General features: G+C 38.1%; 1 protein-coding gene and 2 pseudogenes across 1 annotated transcript; all 3 read right to left on the reverse strand.

Annotated features, from left to right (window-relative positions):
- Nucleotides 1-808: 808 nt before the first annotated feature.
- LOC105038910 (uncharacterized) lies at nt 809-2,261 on the reverse strand. Its single transcript, XM_010914829.4, has one exon. It carries the CDS (start codon nt 2,169-2,171, stop codon nt 1,068-1,070), a length of 1,104 nt encoding a protein of 367 aa, XP_010913131.1. The 5' UTR covers nt 2,172-2,261; the 3' UTR covers nt 809-1,067.
- Nucleotides 2,262-7,749: 5,488 nt separating this feature from the next.
- LOC140854812 (uncharacterized) lies at nt 7,750-8,668 on the reverse strand (annotated as a pseudogene).
- Nucleotides 8,669-17,220: 8,552 nt separating this feature from the next.
- On the reverse strand, nt 17,221-19,031 carry LOC105039022 (fasciclin-like arabinogalactan protein 8; annotated as a pseudogene).
- Between the last annotated feature and the right edge of the window lie 946 nt (nt 19,032-19,977).

Raw genomic sequence — 19,977 nt, forward strand, 5'->3', positions numbered from 1 at the left:
TCTGCTGGTTTTTGAAATATATTGGGAAGCAACGTTGTTATGGTACAGGAGAAAGAGTATTATTAATCTCATATATTGATTAAAATTATAAAAAAATTTAATTTATATAAAAAAAAATCATTCATCTTACATGAGACATTTTTTAAGGAACGAAATCATGATGTCCAAAATGATTTACACAGCTTTCGTATGAGGTGCTCATCTTAATTAGCTTATCAGGAGGATGTTAATGGATTGGCAGTCAATTATAAAATTATAATCAACTTTAGTTATCTGTAGAACCATCGCTTGCAGCTGCATTCTATATTGTTAATTTCACACTTGAGCCGGATATCATGAGGTTTTGATTAATTCTTCCACCATACATTATTATGATTCCTTAGAACTAATATCTTGATATGAAGTAACAACACAAACGCCCGATTATGTTCTAATCACGGTCCCTTTTTTTGGTAATTACAAAATTGAGCTACCTCGTTCCACTTGAAATTAATCTCTTTTTTTTTTTTTCCCTACTGATTAGCGAAAAAGATGTTCAAAAGTATGACACTTTGAATAAATAACACATACATACATACATACATACATACATACATATCTGTATGTATCTAGTATATAGTTATGCATGGATGTATGTATTTATGTATAGTAGTCTTGTAGGTGAAGTTGATAAGATGGGTCGAGGTCCTTCGTTTTAACGACTGCAATCAATGTTGGCCCAATTCTATTTACGTATACAGATATTATCCACATGGAGTCGTTTTTTTTTTTTTTGGTGCAACATGGAGGAGTTCAAAATGCCAACACCTTCACAAATGAGCTGCAATTTTCTAATTTAGCATTACGTGAAAAACAAACATTCCTTTTTTTTTTTTTTTTTTTTTGGCCGACGCTGCGTAAACATTAACCAGTCGCATGCGACGGTTCTTTCGCACCACCTCCTCGCTTGTATTTCCCAACCATGCAATAAATTACGAAATAAATAATTCCACACAGAAGAGTAACCCAAGTGCACACACCCTCCATTGATCTCGACAACGGAGGGCTATGATCAGTGAACTGCGGTCCTAGCCGCAGGCCGGGAGCGGTGCGCCGCAGAGGCAGTCGTTGCCGGCGAAGGAGGTGGCCTCCAGGTGGTCGAAGTTGGAGCCGTCGGGGATGGGCCCACACAGGTGGTTGTGGCTCAGGTCCAGGTGGCCGATATACGCCGCCGAGGATAGCGTCCTCGGCACGTGACCCCGGAGGCGGTTGTACGAGAGGTCCAGCACCATGAAGTAGGACCGCGGTGTGAACGCGTCAGGTATCTCCCCCTCGAGCGCGTTCCGGCTCAAATTCAACATCCCCAAACCCCGGCTCCCGATGATCCCCGCAGGAATCCGCCCGGAGATCCGGTTCCCGTCCAGGTACAGAGAGGATAGCACCGGCATCGAACCCAGGGCCACCGGGACCTCGCCGGAGATCCGGTTACCGGCGAGGTCCAGGTCGGCCAGCCGGGCCATGGAGCAGATCGATGCCGGGATAGGGCCGGAGATCTGGTTGCGGGCGAGGAGGGCGCGGCTGAGCATGCGGAGATCGCCGAAGTTGGGAGGGACCCGACCGGAAAGCCGGTTGTTGCTGAGATCGAGGTGCATCAGAGAGGAGAGAGAGGGGAGGGAGGCGGGGATCTGGCCGGAGATCTGGTTGTCGGCGACGTTGAGGACGGTGAGGTGGGAGAGGCGGCCGATGTCAGCCGGCAGGGGACCGGAGAGGCGGTTGCCGATGAGATCGAGGATGCGGAGGAGGGGAAGGGAGGTGATGCAGGGGGGGATGGGGCCGGAGATCTGCTTCCAGTCGGCGAGGACGAGGGTGGTGAGGCGGTCGAGGCGGCAGATCTCGGGGGAGATGCGGCCGGACATGATGCCGCCGGAGCGGCCGGCGTGGGCGAGGATGGGGTCCTCGGACTCGCCGCGGAGGGTGATGTCGGCGACGCGGCCGGTGGCGGGGTCGCAGCTGACGCCATACCATTTTGAACAGCAGTCGTGGCCGGTCCAGGAGGAAAATATCCCGAGGTAGGGTTCCGAGAGGGCCGAGCGGAAAGCCATGAGGGCGGCGCTGTCCGACGCCGGGCAGGGCGCTGTGGCGGAGACGAGGACGGAAAGAGAGAGGAGGAGGAGAGAGAAAGAAGGAGCCATTTGGAGGTGAACACTCTCCTCCTTCCAGAGCTCTCTCGGTCTATGCGCTGGGCGATAGAGTGGGAGATGGGCACTGGGGTGGAATCAGTGCGAGGATGCTTTAAATGCTTTTCTGTGACGATTTTGCCCTCCGGAAGGAAGCTGCTTTTTCTGAGATGATTGCAGGTTCTCTTTGTAATTTTCACAATAGCGGAGGGTAGATGGGAAGGAGGGGGAGGGAAACCGCGGGAACAAAACATGGAAGTGGACACGTGGTGCATTGAATGCCTGAGGGGTGTCGTTATCCCACTCGGCAGAATCTGATGAAATTTTGCTGTTTGCGAGGAACCGAAAGTTATTTGTTTTTTCCTTTAAAAATTAGAAGTGGAAACCGGGATGGATTTACGGGAGGAGACGGCAAAACCTAACGTAATAAATGGGATTAATTGTTGCCATCGCTGCAGTAGCCACTGATATTTGACCAGGATTTTTATCTTTTACCTTTTTCCAGTAAATGGGGCACTTGCCCTTCCATCTACGAACTTTCGATCATTAATAGGCATCGTCTGCAAGTGTAATGCAAATAATTGCAGCAGAAAGTTTTTTTTTTTTGGTAAAAGCAGCTGAAATTATTCAGAATAAAGTATTTGAGGAACTACATTGTCTGAATTGTTGCTACATCTTGTTGCATTGCGATGGCAGTTAATGGAATGTAACACATACTCCCTACGTGGTTTCACAAAAATGGAAGCCTACAAAAACCAAGGAACTCCCTTTATCTGTCACTCAATCAAATGCATCTTATGATTTTTTTTTTTTTTTTCTTTCAATTGTCTCTCATTTTTCTTTTTCCTTTTGGTAAGCCTCTTGCAGTTATTATTTGATGCGACAAACCTTGAAAATTTTCATTTTATGGTCGATATATTACATATATCTTTTGGCAAAATTGAGATAGAAAGTAATATCATACTAGCTAATAAGTGTTAAATATATTAACATAACCAATAATTGGTATTGTTAGTGCTTAAAATAACTCTATGTGGTACTCACAATTATATCTAAGTTATCCAACATGCTCATAATAATACGGGGATGCTTCCAAACCTTTATAATGTCATTATGCCCATTTATTTCGGCTATACATAGTGGCATTGAGCAGAAACATTTATAATCCTATAATTTTACAGCTAAAAACACTCCAATCTTTTTGGTTTTGCAAGCAAGCATACAATTCAAGGTATATTTATGTTTTCTCTACTTTATCATCCCCATTATTAAGACTTGAAATGTGAGATACACTAATACATACATACATGCGCACACACACACATAGTTAGTTGTTAGACTTATGAGGTATTTGCTCTCCTTCGCTGTCCAATTTTTTTTCAGCCATTTATCTTAGACTACTCAAGCCAAAGATATTTATTTCCACCACAAAACAAAATGAAGGCCATTGAGAGAGAGGAGCACAAGGGATGGCTTAAAGTCTGGTGCACAAGTCTAACGAACCACCATGGTTCCCTCCCTGTCTTAAGCCCCAATCAAGGGTGAAGATTAAGTAGATAGAGGGCAAGCAAGGTGGAGACGGCACTGACCAAACTCCACATGGAGATCATGTGCGATCCACGTACCGAAGGGATCCACGCGGTAGGAAATGGTGCGTAGGATAACATCTAGGGGGTGGCGTGGAGCAGTTGGTGTGAGAGAACATGGGCCGTGTAGTTGGGGCTAGGGAACACTGGTCCTCAAGCCATGTGATGATCTCACGTTATCTGGATTCCAAGGCTCTAATTAATAATTGGACAGAGACTAAGTAGACCTCGGTCCGTTTGCCTTGTGCCTTTGTCCACATAAAGGGAAACCATAAAATAAAACAGATATAATGAAGACAAGAAATATAATTATTTCGGACAGAACCTAATCTTCTACATGCTACATGGTTTTAAATATCTCCCCCAACCCTAGGCAAGAAATATGACATCTCCGATCATAAGTCATAACCCAACTAAACTAATAATAGGTTTATTTTTTAATTCAATAATCAAAGCCAAACCATTCGAAAGATAAGAAGATTGTCGGCATAGATATTTGAGCCAAAAAAAATTATGAAACTTTCTTAACAATAAGGTAGATTAAGGCTAGTCTCGAATGAAGATTTTTAGTTAGAGCTGCAATCAAACTGAGTAGAATTAAGTAACTAGAAACTTAAGTGCACTACAGTGAAAATGATAAAAGGCGACGATATAAAAGATATTTTACGATGCTAATAAGCGTCGGAATTAAGAGTGGAGACGAAAGCATCGCGAAAGCATCGCCTATGTAAGAGTGGAGACGAAAAGCACCGACGCTTTTTAAAAACATCGCAATATTTTCTAACGATGCTTTAAAGTATCGTAAAATTAAATTTTACCGATACTTTTTAGCGTCATTAATGACAATACGTCCTCCACTCTACCAAAATGCTTTTCGAAGCAACAGCAGTTAAGTCACTAGCGACGCTTATAAGCGTCGTTATTCAGTCTATTAACGACGCTTATAAGCGTCGTTAATTTTTTAATAGAAAAAAAATATACAGATTTTATATACAAAAAAAAAATACATACATTCCTGTACAAAATTATATCAATTATTCAAACATAAACCTGTACAATCACCATCATTCACACTAAAAGCAAACTTCAATAGTAAATTTAACCAAACCAAAAGACATTGTTTTATATAAATAAAAACAAAGTACTAATCGTCCATTACAATCAAGAATTCAATCAACTAAAAGCATAGAGAAAATATAAGACTACAATAAAAATAAAATGATGTCAATCTACAGGCGGATGGTTGTCGCTGTCTCCACATGACGTGCCGCCGTCTCGACGGATGCCTGATGTGCCAGGAGCCTACAAGAAATATATGAAAAACTTGATTTGCATATCTATAAATAAAAATATATAGATCATTAAATTAATATAAAAATATATATTTAATAATATGTGTTTATCTGAGATAGGCCATACATCTCTAATAAAGATGTAAGCCGATCAATCTGTCCCCTCATGGCCTGCATCTCGGCACGGTTTTATCGCATCTCCTCCATCTCAGTGGTACGACTCTGTCTAATCTCCTGTATCTCCGTCTCAAGTCTGCGGACGCGTGAATCCTGAGCATCTACTGCAGCATGCTGTGTATATCTACTAACCTCAGATAACTGAGTGAGGGTGACTCCTACTCCATAACTCCTTACTCGACTATAGCACTCTGGTCCCATCAACTCTGTGAACACCTCGGCCTTGATACGGCTCTGCTGCGTAGATGCTGCGGACTCGTCGTCACGCTCTGCAATGAGAGATGTAGCCCTCTCCTGTATTTATTTTGAAAACAAAAGTTATACATTAATAGCTAATAAAATTAAATTACAATCATTATAAAAAATAGAATATTAATAATACCGTACATATAAATCTCTCGACTCATCTCGAACAAAAGTACCATCCTGATGAGTATGAGTCATCCGATAAAACTCTACTTTATCGGGTTCCCTCCCATGCTCTTCCACCTACACAAATAATTTTAATTTTAAGCAAACAGTTATAACAATTTAAAAAAATATTTGAGTATCATGATACAGACATGGTCCACAATACATAATGATATAAGTTATATAAATATTTCAACATAAAAATTAAAAGTTAATTATGAAAGTTTAAGGAACATACAAACTCCTGTCGGAGTCATGCATAACTCTTCGACTCCGATGTATGAGGAACAGACTGAGCTGTTCGTGCAGCTCTACCAATAGCAGAATAAGTCTGTAAAATAAAATAAAAAACTTATTATATGTATAATATATAATATACAATATAAATCAATATTTTTATAAAATATTTAAAAGAAAAGATAATGAGTAGATAATATACCTGTGCCCTTTCGGAGAACCAATAATGAACCAACTCCATCCACTGATGAGGGGATACATTAGGAGGACAATTCCTAGCAACTTCCTCCTCTGTCATACCCTGTCTCATATAGTCCCTTTTCAATTGTGCTCTATATTCTTTCCATTTGCGGTTGAGAAACTTCATTACAAAATCATGAGTAGATGGAGGGAGAACAAACTTGTTCTATAAAAAAAAAAGTTAAATAGAATAAATTATATAAGTGATTAACAATTAATATACAGTATGAACATCTATTCATTACCTCTATAACTCGGAGGAGCTCAACTTTGTACGTTGGAAGCATGTCATTCCATTTTGCATAGCCCAACGGATATAGCTGAGGCCTCCGAGCAACAGTCCCCAAAAATAAAATCAATAAGCAGGCAGCTTTCTTAATTGGCTGACCTAGCTGATTGCACTCCACAACAATTCTCTCGCCCTCATGCATCTGTCACACATCTCGTACTACTGTGGGTCCGCATCTGAGGCGTACTCTCTCGGATCCGTCTGCAAAAAATACATAAAAATAACGATATCATAAATATACATAAAATAAAATAAAAATAAAATTATATGAAAGATAATATATACCCTGCACGTGTATCTCATCATCTGACTGATGAACAGGAGGATCGTGCTGTGCTAATGATGAAAAAAGACATGGCTCGAAATGCTGTGCAGCTGAACTGGCCTCAGGCTACTGTGCTGAAGAAGATGTACCGACCTCTGTCTATGAAAACTGGAACTGCACACCAGCATATCATCCCCTGCGACGCATGATGTCACCTAGCATTTATATAAATAAAAGATAGAATCAGTTAATATATGGAGTAAAATAACATAATAATTAATATAAATTATATACATCATAAATAATTATTACCAGTAACAATCAAGCAGTAGTATTTCTTTCAAATTTTGTCCTAACCAACGTCGTCGTAGCATTTAAATTATCAGCTGGCACAAAATTATAGGGCATACATTGTATATAAGTGTCATCATCATCATCCTCCACTTGGTTTCGCAGATCATATAAGTCTCTAGGTTTTATTTTGATGACAGTAAACTAATTTTTATCTTTTGCGTATTGTACATAAAATACTTGACGAGCTTGAAATGAAAAAATGAATGGGTCATCCTTCAATAACACACCAGTGTGTATCGACCTTGAAAAATTTACAAGTGTAAATCCATTTGCATCTTGTTTCAAACCCCTTGGTGAGTTTATGTCTATCCAATCACATCTAAACAATATTACTTTAAATTTTTCATAATAATCCAACTCATAGATATTTTTAAGTGCACCATAATAAGATTTTCCATCCGCTTCCACCATAACACCTCTATTCTGTGTTTTTTTAAATTTCTTCCATTCTCTAGTATGAAATTTAAAGCCATTAATTATGAAACCGTTATAGCTATTCACAATCTTATTAGGTCCTCGAGTAAGAGCTATTAGTTCATCTAAATTATTTCTCTCCATCATCTTTGATACCTAAAAAAAATGATATGAAGTGCTGTTGAGTTATCTGATATTAAATATGTATCAAAAATTAATGTATCCTATAATTAAATATAAATCACACCTGATTCGAAAGCCACATAGGGAATAACTCGACCAACCATCGCTGTTCAATCCTTGCATTAGGACGAATCTTATGATTGACTCATCTCTGATAAATTAAAAATTCACTACATAAAATATAAATATATTATTTAGAATATTATATCTAATATAAAATTTAAATCTTGATGTCATGCCTTAAATATACTAACCTGCGATGGTCAGATATTATGTCACTATGAAGTAATACATAACGATGTGCTTGTGCTAAGAATTTTTGATCAAGTACAATACTTTCAGCTCTTCCCAAGAATTTTTCAGCAGTTGAAAACTTATACAGTTCTGCATTCTCCACAAAGTCATTATGCCATTGAGGTCGACTAAAAATAGTCTCTACACCTTGAAGATATCTTGAATAAAATGTCAAACATTCATCAGCAATATATCCTTCAGCAATCAAGCCCTTGGGATAAGCTCTATTTCGCATATAATCTTTAAGACGCACAAGATACCTTCAAGAATTAAATATTTATTAAAATATCAGTATGCTGTTGTTTCTAATAAAATTATCAAAAGATTTAAGGTTTGCAATAATACCTCTCAATAGGATACATCCATCTATAATGTACCGGTCCACCAACTTTAACTTCTGAAGCTAAGTGAATGAGCAGATGTACCATAATAGTAAAAAATCCAAGAGAAAAAATCTTTTCCATCTGGCAAAGTGTAATTGCAATATCGAACTCTAACTGATCAAGTTCTCGAGGATCAATAATTTTGGAACATAATGCCTTAAAGAATGACGATAATCGAAGTACAATTGCAACAACTTGTTTCGGCATTGACGATCTTAAAGCTATTGGAAAGATATCTTGTATCAATATGTGATCATCATGACTTTTAAGATTTGAAAGTTTTCAATCCTTTAGATGCACATATCGTGAAATACTTTATGCATATCCATCAGGTACCTTGATATTTTTGAAAACTCCCAAAAAATTATTCTTTTCTCGAGCAGACATTATGTAACATGTAGGAGGCACATAAATTCTATCATTAGCAAGTATTTTAGGATGAAGCTCCTGTCGGACATCCATTTCTTTTAAATCAAGACACGCCTTTATGTTATCTTTGCTCTTTCCATCAAGGTTTAAAAATGTTCCAAGTAAATTATCACAAACATTCTTCTCTATATGCATGACATCAAGATTGTGCCAAATAAGATTATATTTCCAATAAGGTAAGTCAAAAAAGATATTTTATTTTTTTCATAAATATTTACTGGACTGGTCTGTGTGTCTTCCTCATTTTCATCCTCGAAATAATTGTCTGGATCTTGAAACACCTCTGCATCTATAGTACTGATACTGACTTCCTCTAGTAATCCTTCGTGCATTGAGCTTTCAATATCATTCCTTCCTCTTTTTTTAGAGGACTTTGAGTGCTTACCACAGCTGTAATTGATGCCATCCATTTGTCTATGAACATCAGTTCCAGAAGGTAGAATATGGACACATCCCAATTCTATAGTACCATCAAACAAATCTTTCTGAAATCGAAATAGATAATTTGCTTCCAACCATCGACGATGTCCCATGTAACAAAATTTACCTCCATGTTTTAACCAAATTGAATGTGTTGAATCTCCACAACAAGGACATACGACCCGTCCCTTTGTACTCTAGTCAGATAAATTGGCATATGCTGGAAAATCATTAATAGTCCATAACAAAGCTGTCCGTAGTTTAAATGTTTGACCATTGGAAGCATCAAATGTATCAATATCCTCCCACAACTATTTCAATTCCTCTATTAAAGGCTGTAGGAAAATATCAGTATCATTGCTTGGACCCTTATCTCCTGGAATAACCATTGACAAGATAAGTGATGATTATTTCATGCACATCCACGGTGGCAAATTATAAAATATTAAAATGACCGGCCAAGTGCTGTAAGTAGAACTCAGAGTCCGAAATGGATTGAAGCCATTAGAAGCTAAGCCAAACCTAACAATGTGAACATCAGAGGCAAAATCAGGATACCTATCATCAAATACTTTTTATTGAAGACTATCTGCTAGATGTCTCAACATTCCATCCTTTGTACGTCCTTCATCATACAACTCATTGATGAAGCTATTTTTGATGATGCATAAATCTTTTTCAATTTAAGTATAAGAGGAAAGAAACGCAATACCTTTGCCGGTTTCTTTTTACTCCGTGTTGCATCCAATTCATTCAGTACATCATCTCGATCTTCTTTTTGTGTTATCCATCTTGAAGATCCACATACATTGCATGACTCTTGATTAGCTTTTTCACCTCGATATAACATACAATCTTTCGGACAACTATGAATCTTTTCGTATCCAAGATCCAATTCCTTTACTACTTTATTGGCTTTATAATGCGATGGTGGTAAACGAGTGCTTTTTGAAAATGTATCCTTTAATAACTTCAGCAGCATGGTAAAACTCTTCCCAGACTATCCATTCAAATATTTTAAATGGAATAAATGTACAAGAAAAGAAATCTTAGAAAATTTCGTATAATCCGAATATAATTCTTCATCTGCATCTTTCATTAAAGTGTGATAACGAGCTGTCTCATCATTAAATATATGTATAGGCTCCTCAACATGCATACGTTCCGTATGCGTGCATCCATCAAACATCCCAACTGTTTCTTGTATACTACTGGATTCTCCTAAATTTTGAACACCAAGTCCAAAAGCATCTGTGATCCAACCCCTTATATCATCATCTCTTGCAGAATTATCTTATAGGCTAATGGATCCAAAATGAGTCAGGGGTTGGTTACATGATGATGGCAATATAGATTCTCCATGAAAAATTCAGTCGGTATAACCTCTTAAAAAACCATTCCATACCAAATGTTCTTCAATAATTTATGGATCTAAAGAAGAACTATTTACACATTTTCGACATGGACATAAAATCTTTTCATTCAAACTACTTTTCTCCATACCAAATTTAATGAAGTCATGAACTCGATCTAAATATTCTTTACTATTTTTTGATTTATTTATCCAACTTTTGACCATTGTAGGATAAAATGACCGAACTTGCAACTTATCTAAAAATAAGAAAAATTATATAATCTATATTAATGCAATGAGTAAAAAATATCAGTCATTTCATAAAATTAAAAAAAATAACAGCTATTGTAGTTCATTATATAACTTGAAGACTCAAAAATACATTTAGATATGATATGGTTTACATAGTAAATACTTGCTATCATCAACTAATAGATAAAGAAGGTCCTATCCCATTCAGAAAATGCATTAATTCTATAGGTCAATTACAGTAATCAAATGATATGTAACAAGAGCCGAAAAAAATTCCGACAGTATTTTCTCTTAGTTCTCCCGTATAGAGAGAACAAAAAAAAAATACCATTCGAAATTTTTTCCAAACCCTCAGCATATCATTTGATTTTTGTAATAACCTATAGAATTACTTTTATGTAGATTGAATGTCACAAGGAAGAGGGATTTCTTGTGTGGAATATAGTATTAAGCCGCAGCTCGGTGAAAATTGAACTAAAAAGTCTGTTGAACAATGAATAGAAAGACCATTTACATTATTAACATTAGCCTTGTGGAGTATGATTGCTCAGATTCAAACCCATAGTACACAATAGATTGCTCTGATCTTTCAAGTAAAAATTTTTCAACCATAAACTGCAGGCATAATTATAACAAATAGTAGTACTTTGACTCGTCAATCTGTTGTGCCAGCTTGGATGCAACCTACTATCAAAAGAGAGCATGCTCTTTGACATTTCAACTAGAAAATTTTTGAATCATGAAAACAATGAAAATGTCATTGAAGTTCCATGGAATAATTTATCTATATTTTTTAAAGATCATCTCTAACCTTCCGTCTTTCGCCATCTCTCAGGATTTTCTGATAAACTCTTAATATGGTATCTTCAAGCTCATTAAAACCAGTTACGTTTCTACAGAAAATGCATCAATTCCTAATCATGAAACCTTAAAATCCTTTGGAGTTCTGAAAATTCCTCCTGTACCAACATTTGCCAAATCTATAATCCCTGATTCAAAGCACTTCATCAAAAAGCAATCCTATTTCAAAAGTAAGAATAATGATCAAAACCTAACACTAAAAACAGGTTACTCAGAAATATCATATGCTTTCATCAATATTGAAATATTATCTGGATATAAAGTACTTAGCGTAAAAGCTCTAATAAAAATCATATTTAAGGTCCTAGATGACTTTCCTATGTCATAAGTATCTATTCCATAAAGATTTTAGGACATATACGTATAACACAAACAAGCAAATAGCTAAAAAAAATTCTAAAGGGAGTCTAAATGTGGAAATTACAAAAGAAAACTACTACTACTTTCAAGATGATGATCTAGGCACTCATAAAAGTTGTGGCAATCTTTTAAGAAAATTATAAAAGCACAAAATAAAAGATATAGGTCATCACAACCGAACTAGATCCCTCACAAGTAATCAAGGTTACGTCCATATGGCTAATAATATAACTATTTAAAAAAAATAATGCCATAGTCAAATGTCAGGTTTGATAAGACTTTCAGACTAAACAATCTCAAGGAGTTAATACTGCAATTTAGCAACGCACCTTCACTGCACTGAACTAAATGCTTAGATAATTTCTATGACAAAGCATGTGTGTTTACAGAATATGGTGACCAAAATTAGTGAAAACCAGACTGATTCACCAGAAACAAGAATCATAAACTAAATATTGCATTTCTTTCTAACTTATCATGAAATGCAAGAGAGATGTGCTTAAAGAAGAGCTCATATAGCTATCTCCAATCTAAGAAAACTGAAGAAAACAAGGGAAACAACACCAACATGAGCAATGTACTGATCTTTTTTGCTTAAGATAAGAGAAACTCAGCACACAAGATGTGTGACATGTTAAATCTGATGAAGAAGAAGAAGAAGAAGAAGAAGAAAATTAGAAGGTCTAGAAATATCGTGGTCGGGGAGCAAGGGGGCCAAGGAGCACGGCCCACTGGGAGGGCCGGGGAAGGGTGTCGGAGGCCGGGGAGGGAGGACAGGGGGGCCACCTATCGACTGGGTCGGTGATCGGGTCGGGGGGGCAGTGGGGTGCGGCGTCGGGGATGGGTGTTGGAGGTCGGGGAGGGAGGACAGGGGGGCCACCTGTAAGCTGGGTCGGTGGCCGGGCCGAGGAGGGTGGGGGGGGCAGTGGGGTACGGCGTCGGGGAGGGGGATGGTGGGATGCGGCCGGATCGGGGAGGGGGACCGGGGGGGTCTTTTGGGCCTGTGAAGACGACCGCCGGGAGAGGGGAGGGGAGGAGGGCAGGTGGGGTGGGTTCGAGAAAGGCGGAGGGCGGACGGCGTACGGTGTGGACGGATGCGACAGCAGAGGAGAGCGGCGGACGACGGTGCGGTGCCGGCGGCGGAGATGGGGGTCGGGAGGGGATTAGGGCACGAGAGAACGGGAGGAATGGGTGAGAAGGAGCGGCGGCAGATAGATTAGGGCACGGGAGAATAGGGGTTGGATTAAGCGAACCTAACGACGCTTTTTAACGTCGTTAAATAATAACGTAAAAAAACATCAGCATTTTATTTATTTAACGATACTTTTGCTAAAAGCGTCGGCGTTGACAATGCTAAAATTTTACGATGCTTTTAAGCGTCGTTGAAAATACGATGCTTTTTAAAAGCATCGGCAGGTCAACGCAACCTGCCGACATTTTCAAAAAGCGTTGGCAAAAATCGATGGTTAATTCTCCTTTTTACTGTAGTGGTGCAACTCAATTCAAAATACTCGAATTCGAAATTTAATTCGACTTAACTCATACTTAAAATAGAATTCGAGTCTCAGTCTATTAATAACATATATAAATAATATTATAAATAAAAATAATATTATTAAAAAATATAAAACTCAAATAAATTGATAAGCTTTTGAACTGAGTATTCTAGAGTTCGATTTGAAAAATTATTTCAATTGTTTAAGTTCAATAATTATTGAGTCGAATAGAGTTTGGACCCGAGTCATTACGAGTAGTTTTAACCGGTTTGCATCTCTATTCTTAGCAAAACTCTTCGTTCAAGCCCAACCATAGTTGACAATTAGCATTCATCAGCTCATCCAATCTTTCCCGCTCAGAGCTCGTCCAATATTTTTTTAACTTGGATTTTAACTGCAACCAGCCCCTCGTCATTGGACATCTTTGAGAATTTTTTTTTTACAAATGTTCATGATGACTAATGAATAACATATATAATGATAAGTTTGCAACTGGTATAAACAAATACACGATCGATTTGTTCAAGTGAGCAATGTGTTTGTTTGAGGTTAAGTAAAGCTAATCTAGTTTTAGCATGATCAGACGAGCTATAAAATGAGCTAAAGTCTCTACTCCCTAGAGCCTAATCTCCATTTTGACATTTTAAGCTAGCTAACATGTAAACTTTGATTTATGCAGGAACGGACCCAGAAGAAAGTAATGCTTGAAGCGAGCCCATAAATAATGCTTTTCTGGGAACGGGAGGGAAGACCTGCTAATAGTAAATTATTTACATCCAAATAAACTGGGAGCGTACCACCTATGACTTGAACCTCGAAACTCTCCCGAAGAGATGATGGCTATGGCTGGTATAGCACGAAATAGATCAGCTTGGACAAGGTTGCCATTGAACAAGTCCGAGTTGTTTACAAGTCTATATTTTTCATGAGCTTTTTTTTTTTTTTTTCCCTTGGGGTAGAATTCCTTATGAGCATTGAAATGCCGTTTCTAATATAACAATCACTGGATATTTAACATTCTATATTATATTACTCTTCTTAAATATGTTCATGAATGAAAATCTATAGCTAACCTAAATTATCCCCGTGAATGATATTGTTAGATTTCATTTCCCATTGAATCTCATTTTCAAAGAGATCCCAAAAAAAAGTTAACATATTTTTTTAAAATTTTTTTAAAACATTTTCTCAAACTCCATTATCATCTTGATCAGAAAAATCGGTGTATGTTTTTTTTTTTTTTTTGTTATCTACTCAAAGTCTATTGCCATTCTGGCCGCTCTCTAGCCATATATTTTTTTTATTTTAAAAAAAATATATAATTTAAATTTTTTTTTCTCCTATCTCACCTTTCTCTTATCATTTCATCGATAAAAAAAAAATTTATTTTCTCTTTTCATTTGAATAAACTCATCTTTTCTCATAAATAATATTATTAAAAAAAATAAAATCATCCACTCAAATCACCATGTTCCACTCTCCCCTTCTCGCCTGTTGACCTTAAGTCTCCGTAGAAAGATAGAAAGTATAATCATCTCATTTTTTGCATGCATTGTTATACGCAAAAACATAAGTCTGAGATGATTAATAATTTCACAAAGGAAATGATTACCTCATATCTAGCCTGAAAACTTTCTGCGGGCGTTTGGACTCGCGCCTGACACCACAGGACAGAAGGCCCGGTACAGCTGGCTCTCTTAATTAAATCCGTGATCTGGCATTAAATTCCATCGCTACTTTCTCTTTGATAGTAATATTAACTTTAGTTTCCTCAAAAAATATAACAATATTAACTTTCTATTGCGACCAAATTTTCGATGCGTTTGGCTCCTCTCGAAAACAACCTACAAAAAAATTCTATACCGATCAAAATTATAATGGACGGAGATTTTTTAATATTTAAATTAAAAATAAAAAATTGATCAAACAATGATGAATTCAAATTGATAAAATTTTTATCTTTAAAATTGACTTATCATCTTCATTCATTTATCTTCTTTTTATAAACAAATGATCGATAATCATTTATGACGGTTATGTACGTGGGATCTCACCTATTCCGACATTGTAATATCATGGAATGGATAATTAATATTTTTTTATAGACAATTAATGATCTAATCATGAAAGTAACCATTATGCATTTATTGTGCTGATGATTTTTGATAAGTCGATTGGGAGTTGGTGATGTCGACTGGTGATCGGTATTGTCCATGTTATGTCGGAATCATCGAACGTGACACCGATAACATAATGATATCGATCGGGTGTCAATCAGACCTGCCAATACTAACTTGATGTCAAGATATGTTGGTGGCACTATAAAAGATCGATCGAGAATTACTAATCGACAGTCGACCATTGAACCATCGATAATCAGTTGTTAGGCAATCAGTCTGATCATTATCAGTCGGTATGAATTGTTAAAAGCTGATAGATATTCGGTATGAATCACTGATTTTTTTGACTATTCAGTCGGATATCGATCGATGATATATAATCGGATGTCGCTGTTGAGTCGGAGATATCGTCATCGAATGTGGGTCGTGATAGCAAAATTGGTTACCCCAATACTTTCTGTGGAGGTCATATATAATATAGCCTTACCTAAATCTGAAGCATTCTACGCTGCGGCATTCGGAACAAGTTGAAATATAAGACAAGCTTAATTTAAAATCATGAAATTAATAGCAATACTGATTTTGTGCAGGGTTTATATATAAAATACAAGGATGTTAATTTTAACTAGTCCCTGTGGAGCATAGACCTCTCATTTATTAAGTCGATGCAATGGTTAAATTCTACACATTTCTCCAAATTTCATTAAGGTCGTGCTAAGATGAGAAACAATCACTTTTGGTTGGATTATTTTATATTTTATGTTTTCCATGCCCATACGTTGCCAATATAGGAACATGCAAACTTAGAGTTCATCTAATATATAATAATTTCTCACCAAAAATTGTAATATATAATAATTAAATGGGCACCTCTTTGTACCGGTGGAGAGATGCAATGTTTGCAGTCCACCATTCTCGTTTGTAATATTGCTTTCTACGGGGAGTTATGTACAAAAACATATATCCAATACATATACATGTGGCACGCGGACCAGTTCAAAGTTATGCGACATAAACTTTTACATATAACTTCCGTAAAAAGTTAACATTATAGATAAATTCAACAATATGCTCTGTACTAGCTTATAATCCCGTGCATTGTACGAAATATGATTATTTTAAAAAATATTTTATTATTAATCTATTATATATATATATATTAAAAATAATTAAAATTCTTTGTCAAATCATTAACCTAAAGCTGCATGGTGTTTTGAGGTCTATAAACTAGGCATTTAAATATTTTTAATATTATGCAAATTTTTTTTATCTAGTTTTTCCTGGTTGCAGTAAAGAATATAAATGGGATGTCGGATATAAATATTTATCAAATAAATACAAAAACAAATTTTGTGATTGAAGATAACCACCAAGGATTCCTTATATATCTTTAAAACAATTGAATTTGATGCATCTAGATACCTCAAAGCTAACCATAAACCTTAGTTTCAAAACCTAATAACTTATGGCTACCATTAGGGTACCATAAAATCTGAAAAACAAAAATATTTGAGTAGAACATTGAGATGAACATGTACCTTTCCATGGCTCCAAATGCATTTGCAAGGCATTGGCATGTGTCTATTAAATCCTCATGATATGGCCCGAATGAGAAATCAATGATGTCTTTTGCAAGTGTTAGCAACTTCACAGCGGACTGCGGCTGGTCCATCTCCAAGAATGGCTGTCCCAAAATGCTTTGAGCCAAAGCAGTTCTTCGGCTTCCCTATTGCACTTTCCAAATATGGAACAGCCAGGGGCACTCTTTTTGTCACGAGAAGCAACCAACCCATCATTGCATGCATGAAGGTGCTGCTCCTGTGGAAGCTTCTCAAGCATCGCAAGAGTCCGTTTCATTAAAGATAGAGCCATCTCAAATTCATTTATCTTCTCAGCAATCTTTGCAGGCGAGGCTGAATCTTTCTTGTCGAGAATACCGCAAAGCAAATTCCAAACACCTCGTCGACTCCCCAAACTTCTCTTGGCAACACAAGGCTTTTGCGATAAAGGCAAAAATGAATGCCCGAGTCTCACTCTCCCTTTCAGACCGATGAATCACTCTTTTTAAGAGCCTCATCCACCCTACCTAATGCAATTTAAAAATTGGCCGCATCGATTTCCACATCAAGCAATTCAGTATCCAATCCTGAACTCTCCAAGACCCTCCTTGAGAGCTCGTTCTGCTCCGACGCTTCCTTATTCTTCCCCAAACCAGCATAGGTAACCCCAAGAAGCCGCCCAACCGGGACCACTTGTTCTGCAGAGTCCATCCCAAATTGGGCCTCATAAATCTGCAGCGCCTTCAAACACAACGGCAAGGCCTCCCCAAAGTCCAACACTACAGTGCAAAGCCTCTGCCAAATCCTTAAGGTTGTGGATCGTCGGACAATTTTGAAAGATAATATAAATTACTTTCAAGATAGATTATCATCATTAAATTATCAATAATATTAATTACTATATCTGATACAAATAAGTAATATTATAATAAAATTATTGAGAATCTTGATTAACATGTTTGATATGACAATCAGATTATCAGTAATATGAAATTAAATTTCCAAAATACCCCCAATAATTTTGTCCTAATACTCTTCTTTCTTTACGATGAAAAGCGGTGGAAGTGATATGGGTATAATGGTGGTGCGGAGAACTTATAAGACACAGACGGATATCATCACGGATAGTGGTGGCGACGCGAGAGATGGGTGTCGACGTCGATGTCGAGGGAGACATTGTCACTATGGGAGATGATGGAGAGGTTATACTTGCCAGCACCGCTGGATGCCATGGTGGCAATCTGGCCCTTGGCCATCTTGAGGGAGGCTTTAGGGGTGTAGGTGGAGAGGACTTGGTGCTAGAGGAGGGTGACAAGCTCGGCACTGGAGAGGGGAGCTAAGATCGAAGATATCAGGGGCTTTAAAGGCCTTGTCGGTGGGGGTGAAGAGGGTGAGGCTTTTGGCGGACTAAAAAATCTTGAGGACATCAGAGGAGACCACAAAGGAAGTGAAGGTCTTGCAACCAGCCTTCTCGAGGAGAACAGTGAGGTCGGACAAGGCAATTGAGGGGGCATCGAGGAGGCCCGAGAAGATGATGGGGGCAGAGATCTCGAGGACAAAGGGGTTGTAGGAGACTTGGCAGACGGACTTCATAGAGGAGTCGAGTTTGGAGTCGAGGGTGGCGGTAGCGAAGGCGATGCGACCACCATGGAGGTTGGTGATGTTAACAAAGCCGGAGTTGCCAGTGGCATCGCCCATGGTCTAGTAGAGGGTGGTTGTAAGGGTGGAGCCGTGGGAGAGGTCGTGGAGCTTTTGGGGGTTGAAGTAGTCAATGAGGATGAGGAGATGGAGGGTGTTCTTGATGTCGGCTAGGGACTGCTTGGCCGTGAGGGCGGACATGGCGCTGTTGGGGAGGACAAGGCCTATCACCATCTCCTGGGAGTTGATCTCATTGCACATCTTCGCCTAGCTCAAAATTTTTTAAAAAGGTAACTTTGTGTGAAACTTTAATTGCAACATTATCAAAAAAGTGATAATAAAAATAGCCATCCCTCTCCAAAACTATCTAGATTGCCTCTTGGAAGGTAATAACGTAAATTATTAAAGTAATTTGGATTACAGTAAATACAGTAATCTAAATAGCACACCAAATACAGTAATCTAGTGAATCCATTTTAAATTGCTGGCAAACTGAATAGATTGCCAACTTCAGATTGTCAACTACCAAATACAATCCACAAGCAGTGCCTAATTCCCGATTATTTATGCTCTAAGGTTGACTTTTTAAGCTGCAGAGACTTTCGTATATTGAGCAAAGCTTCCCTTCTTTGGCCCATTGCGGTCTTCGTACTCGCAGGCCGGAGCTAGACAATGATGCTCACCAACCTAATTTTAGAATGGCTGCAACTTCCAAATTCTAGCCTATCAAGAATCTCATCAGCCGCATTCAAATGACTCTAAGCTATCGGCGAATCTTTTGAGCTTGCGAGCAACCATGCCCATCAAGTGAAGAGCTTTCGCAATCGAAAGTGACCATCCCCCATCCCTTTTCTCGAAAATCTTCAAAACTCCAAGGGCAAAGTCAAGAGCTTTATCAGCTTTCTCAAAGCCTGGAGAGTCTAGACACTCGACCATCAGGCAAGCCGCACCGAGCATCTCATCGCTCTTATCGAGAGAAGATTCCATGTCTTTGAAGACGGCGGGGAGATCCTCTATGGTGGTGGTAGATGTTTTCATGGCTGCCGGCTTCTTTCTCTTCCTTTCACACCATTTAAAAAGCAAGAGAGGGAGAAGGAACCCATCCTCTCGCTTTGCAAAGCCACGGAAAATGAAAAGCGAAAAAAGAAACTGTCTCATGAACACGTGGCAGATGGTGCGCAAAAATACATACATGATACTGTTATAG

The sequence above is a fragment of the Elaeis guineensis genome, chromosome 1 (assembly GCF_000442705.2).
Source record: "Elaeis guineensis isolate ETL-2024a chromosome 1, EG11, whole genome shotgun sequence".
NCBI lineage: Eukaryota > Viridiplantae > Streptophyta > Magnoliopsida > Arecales > Arecaceae > Elaeis > Elaeis guineensis.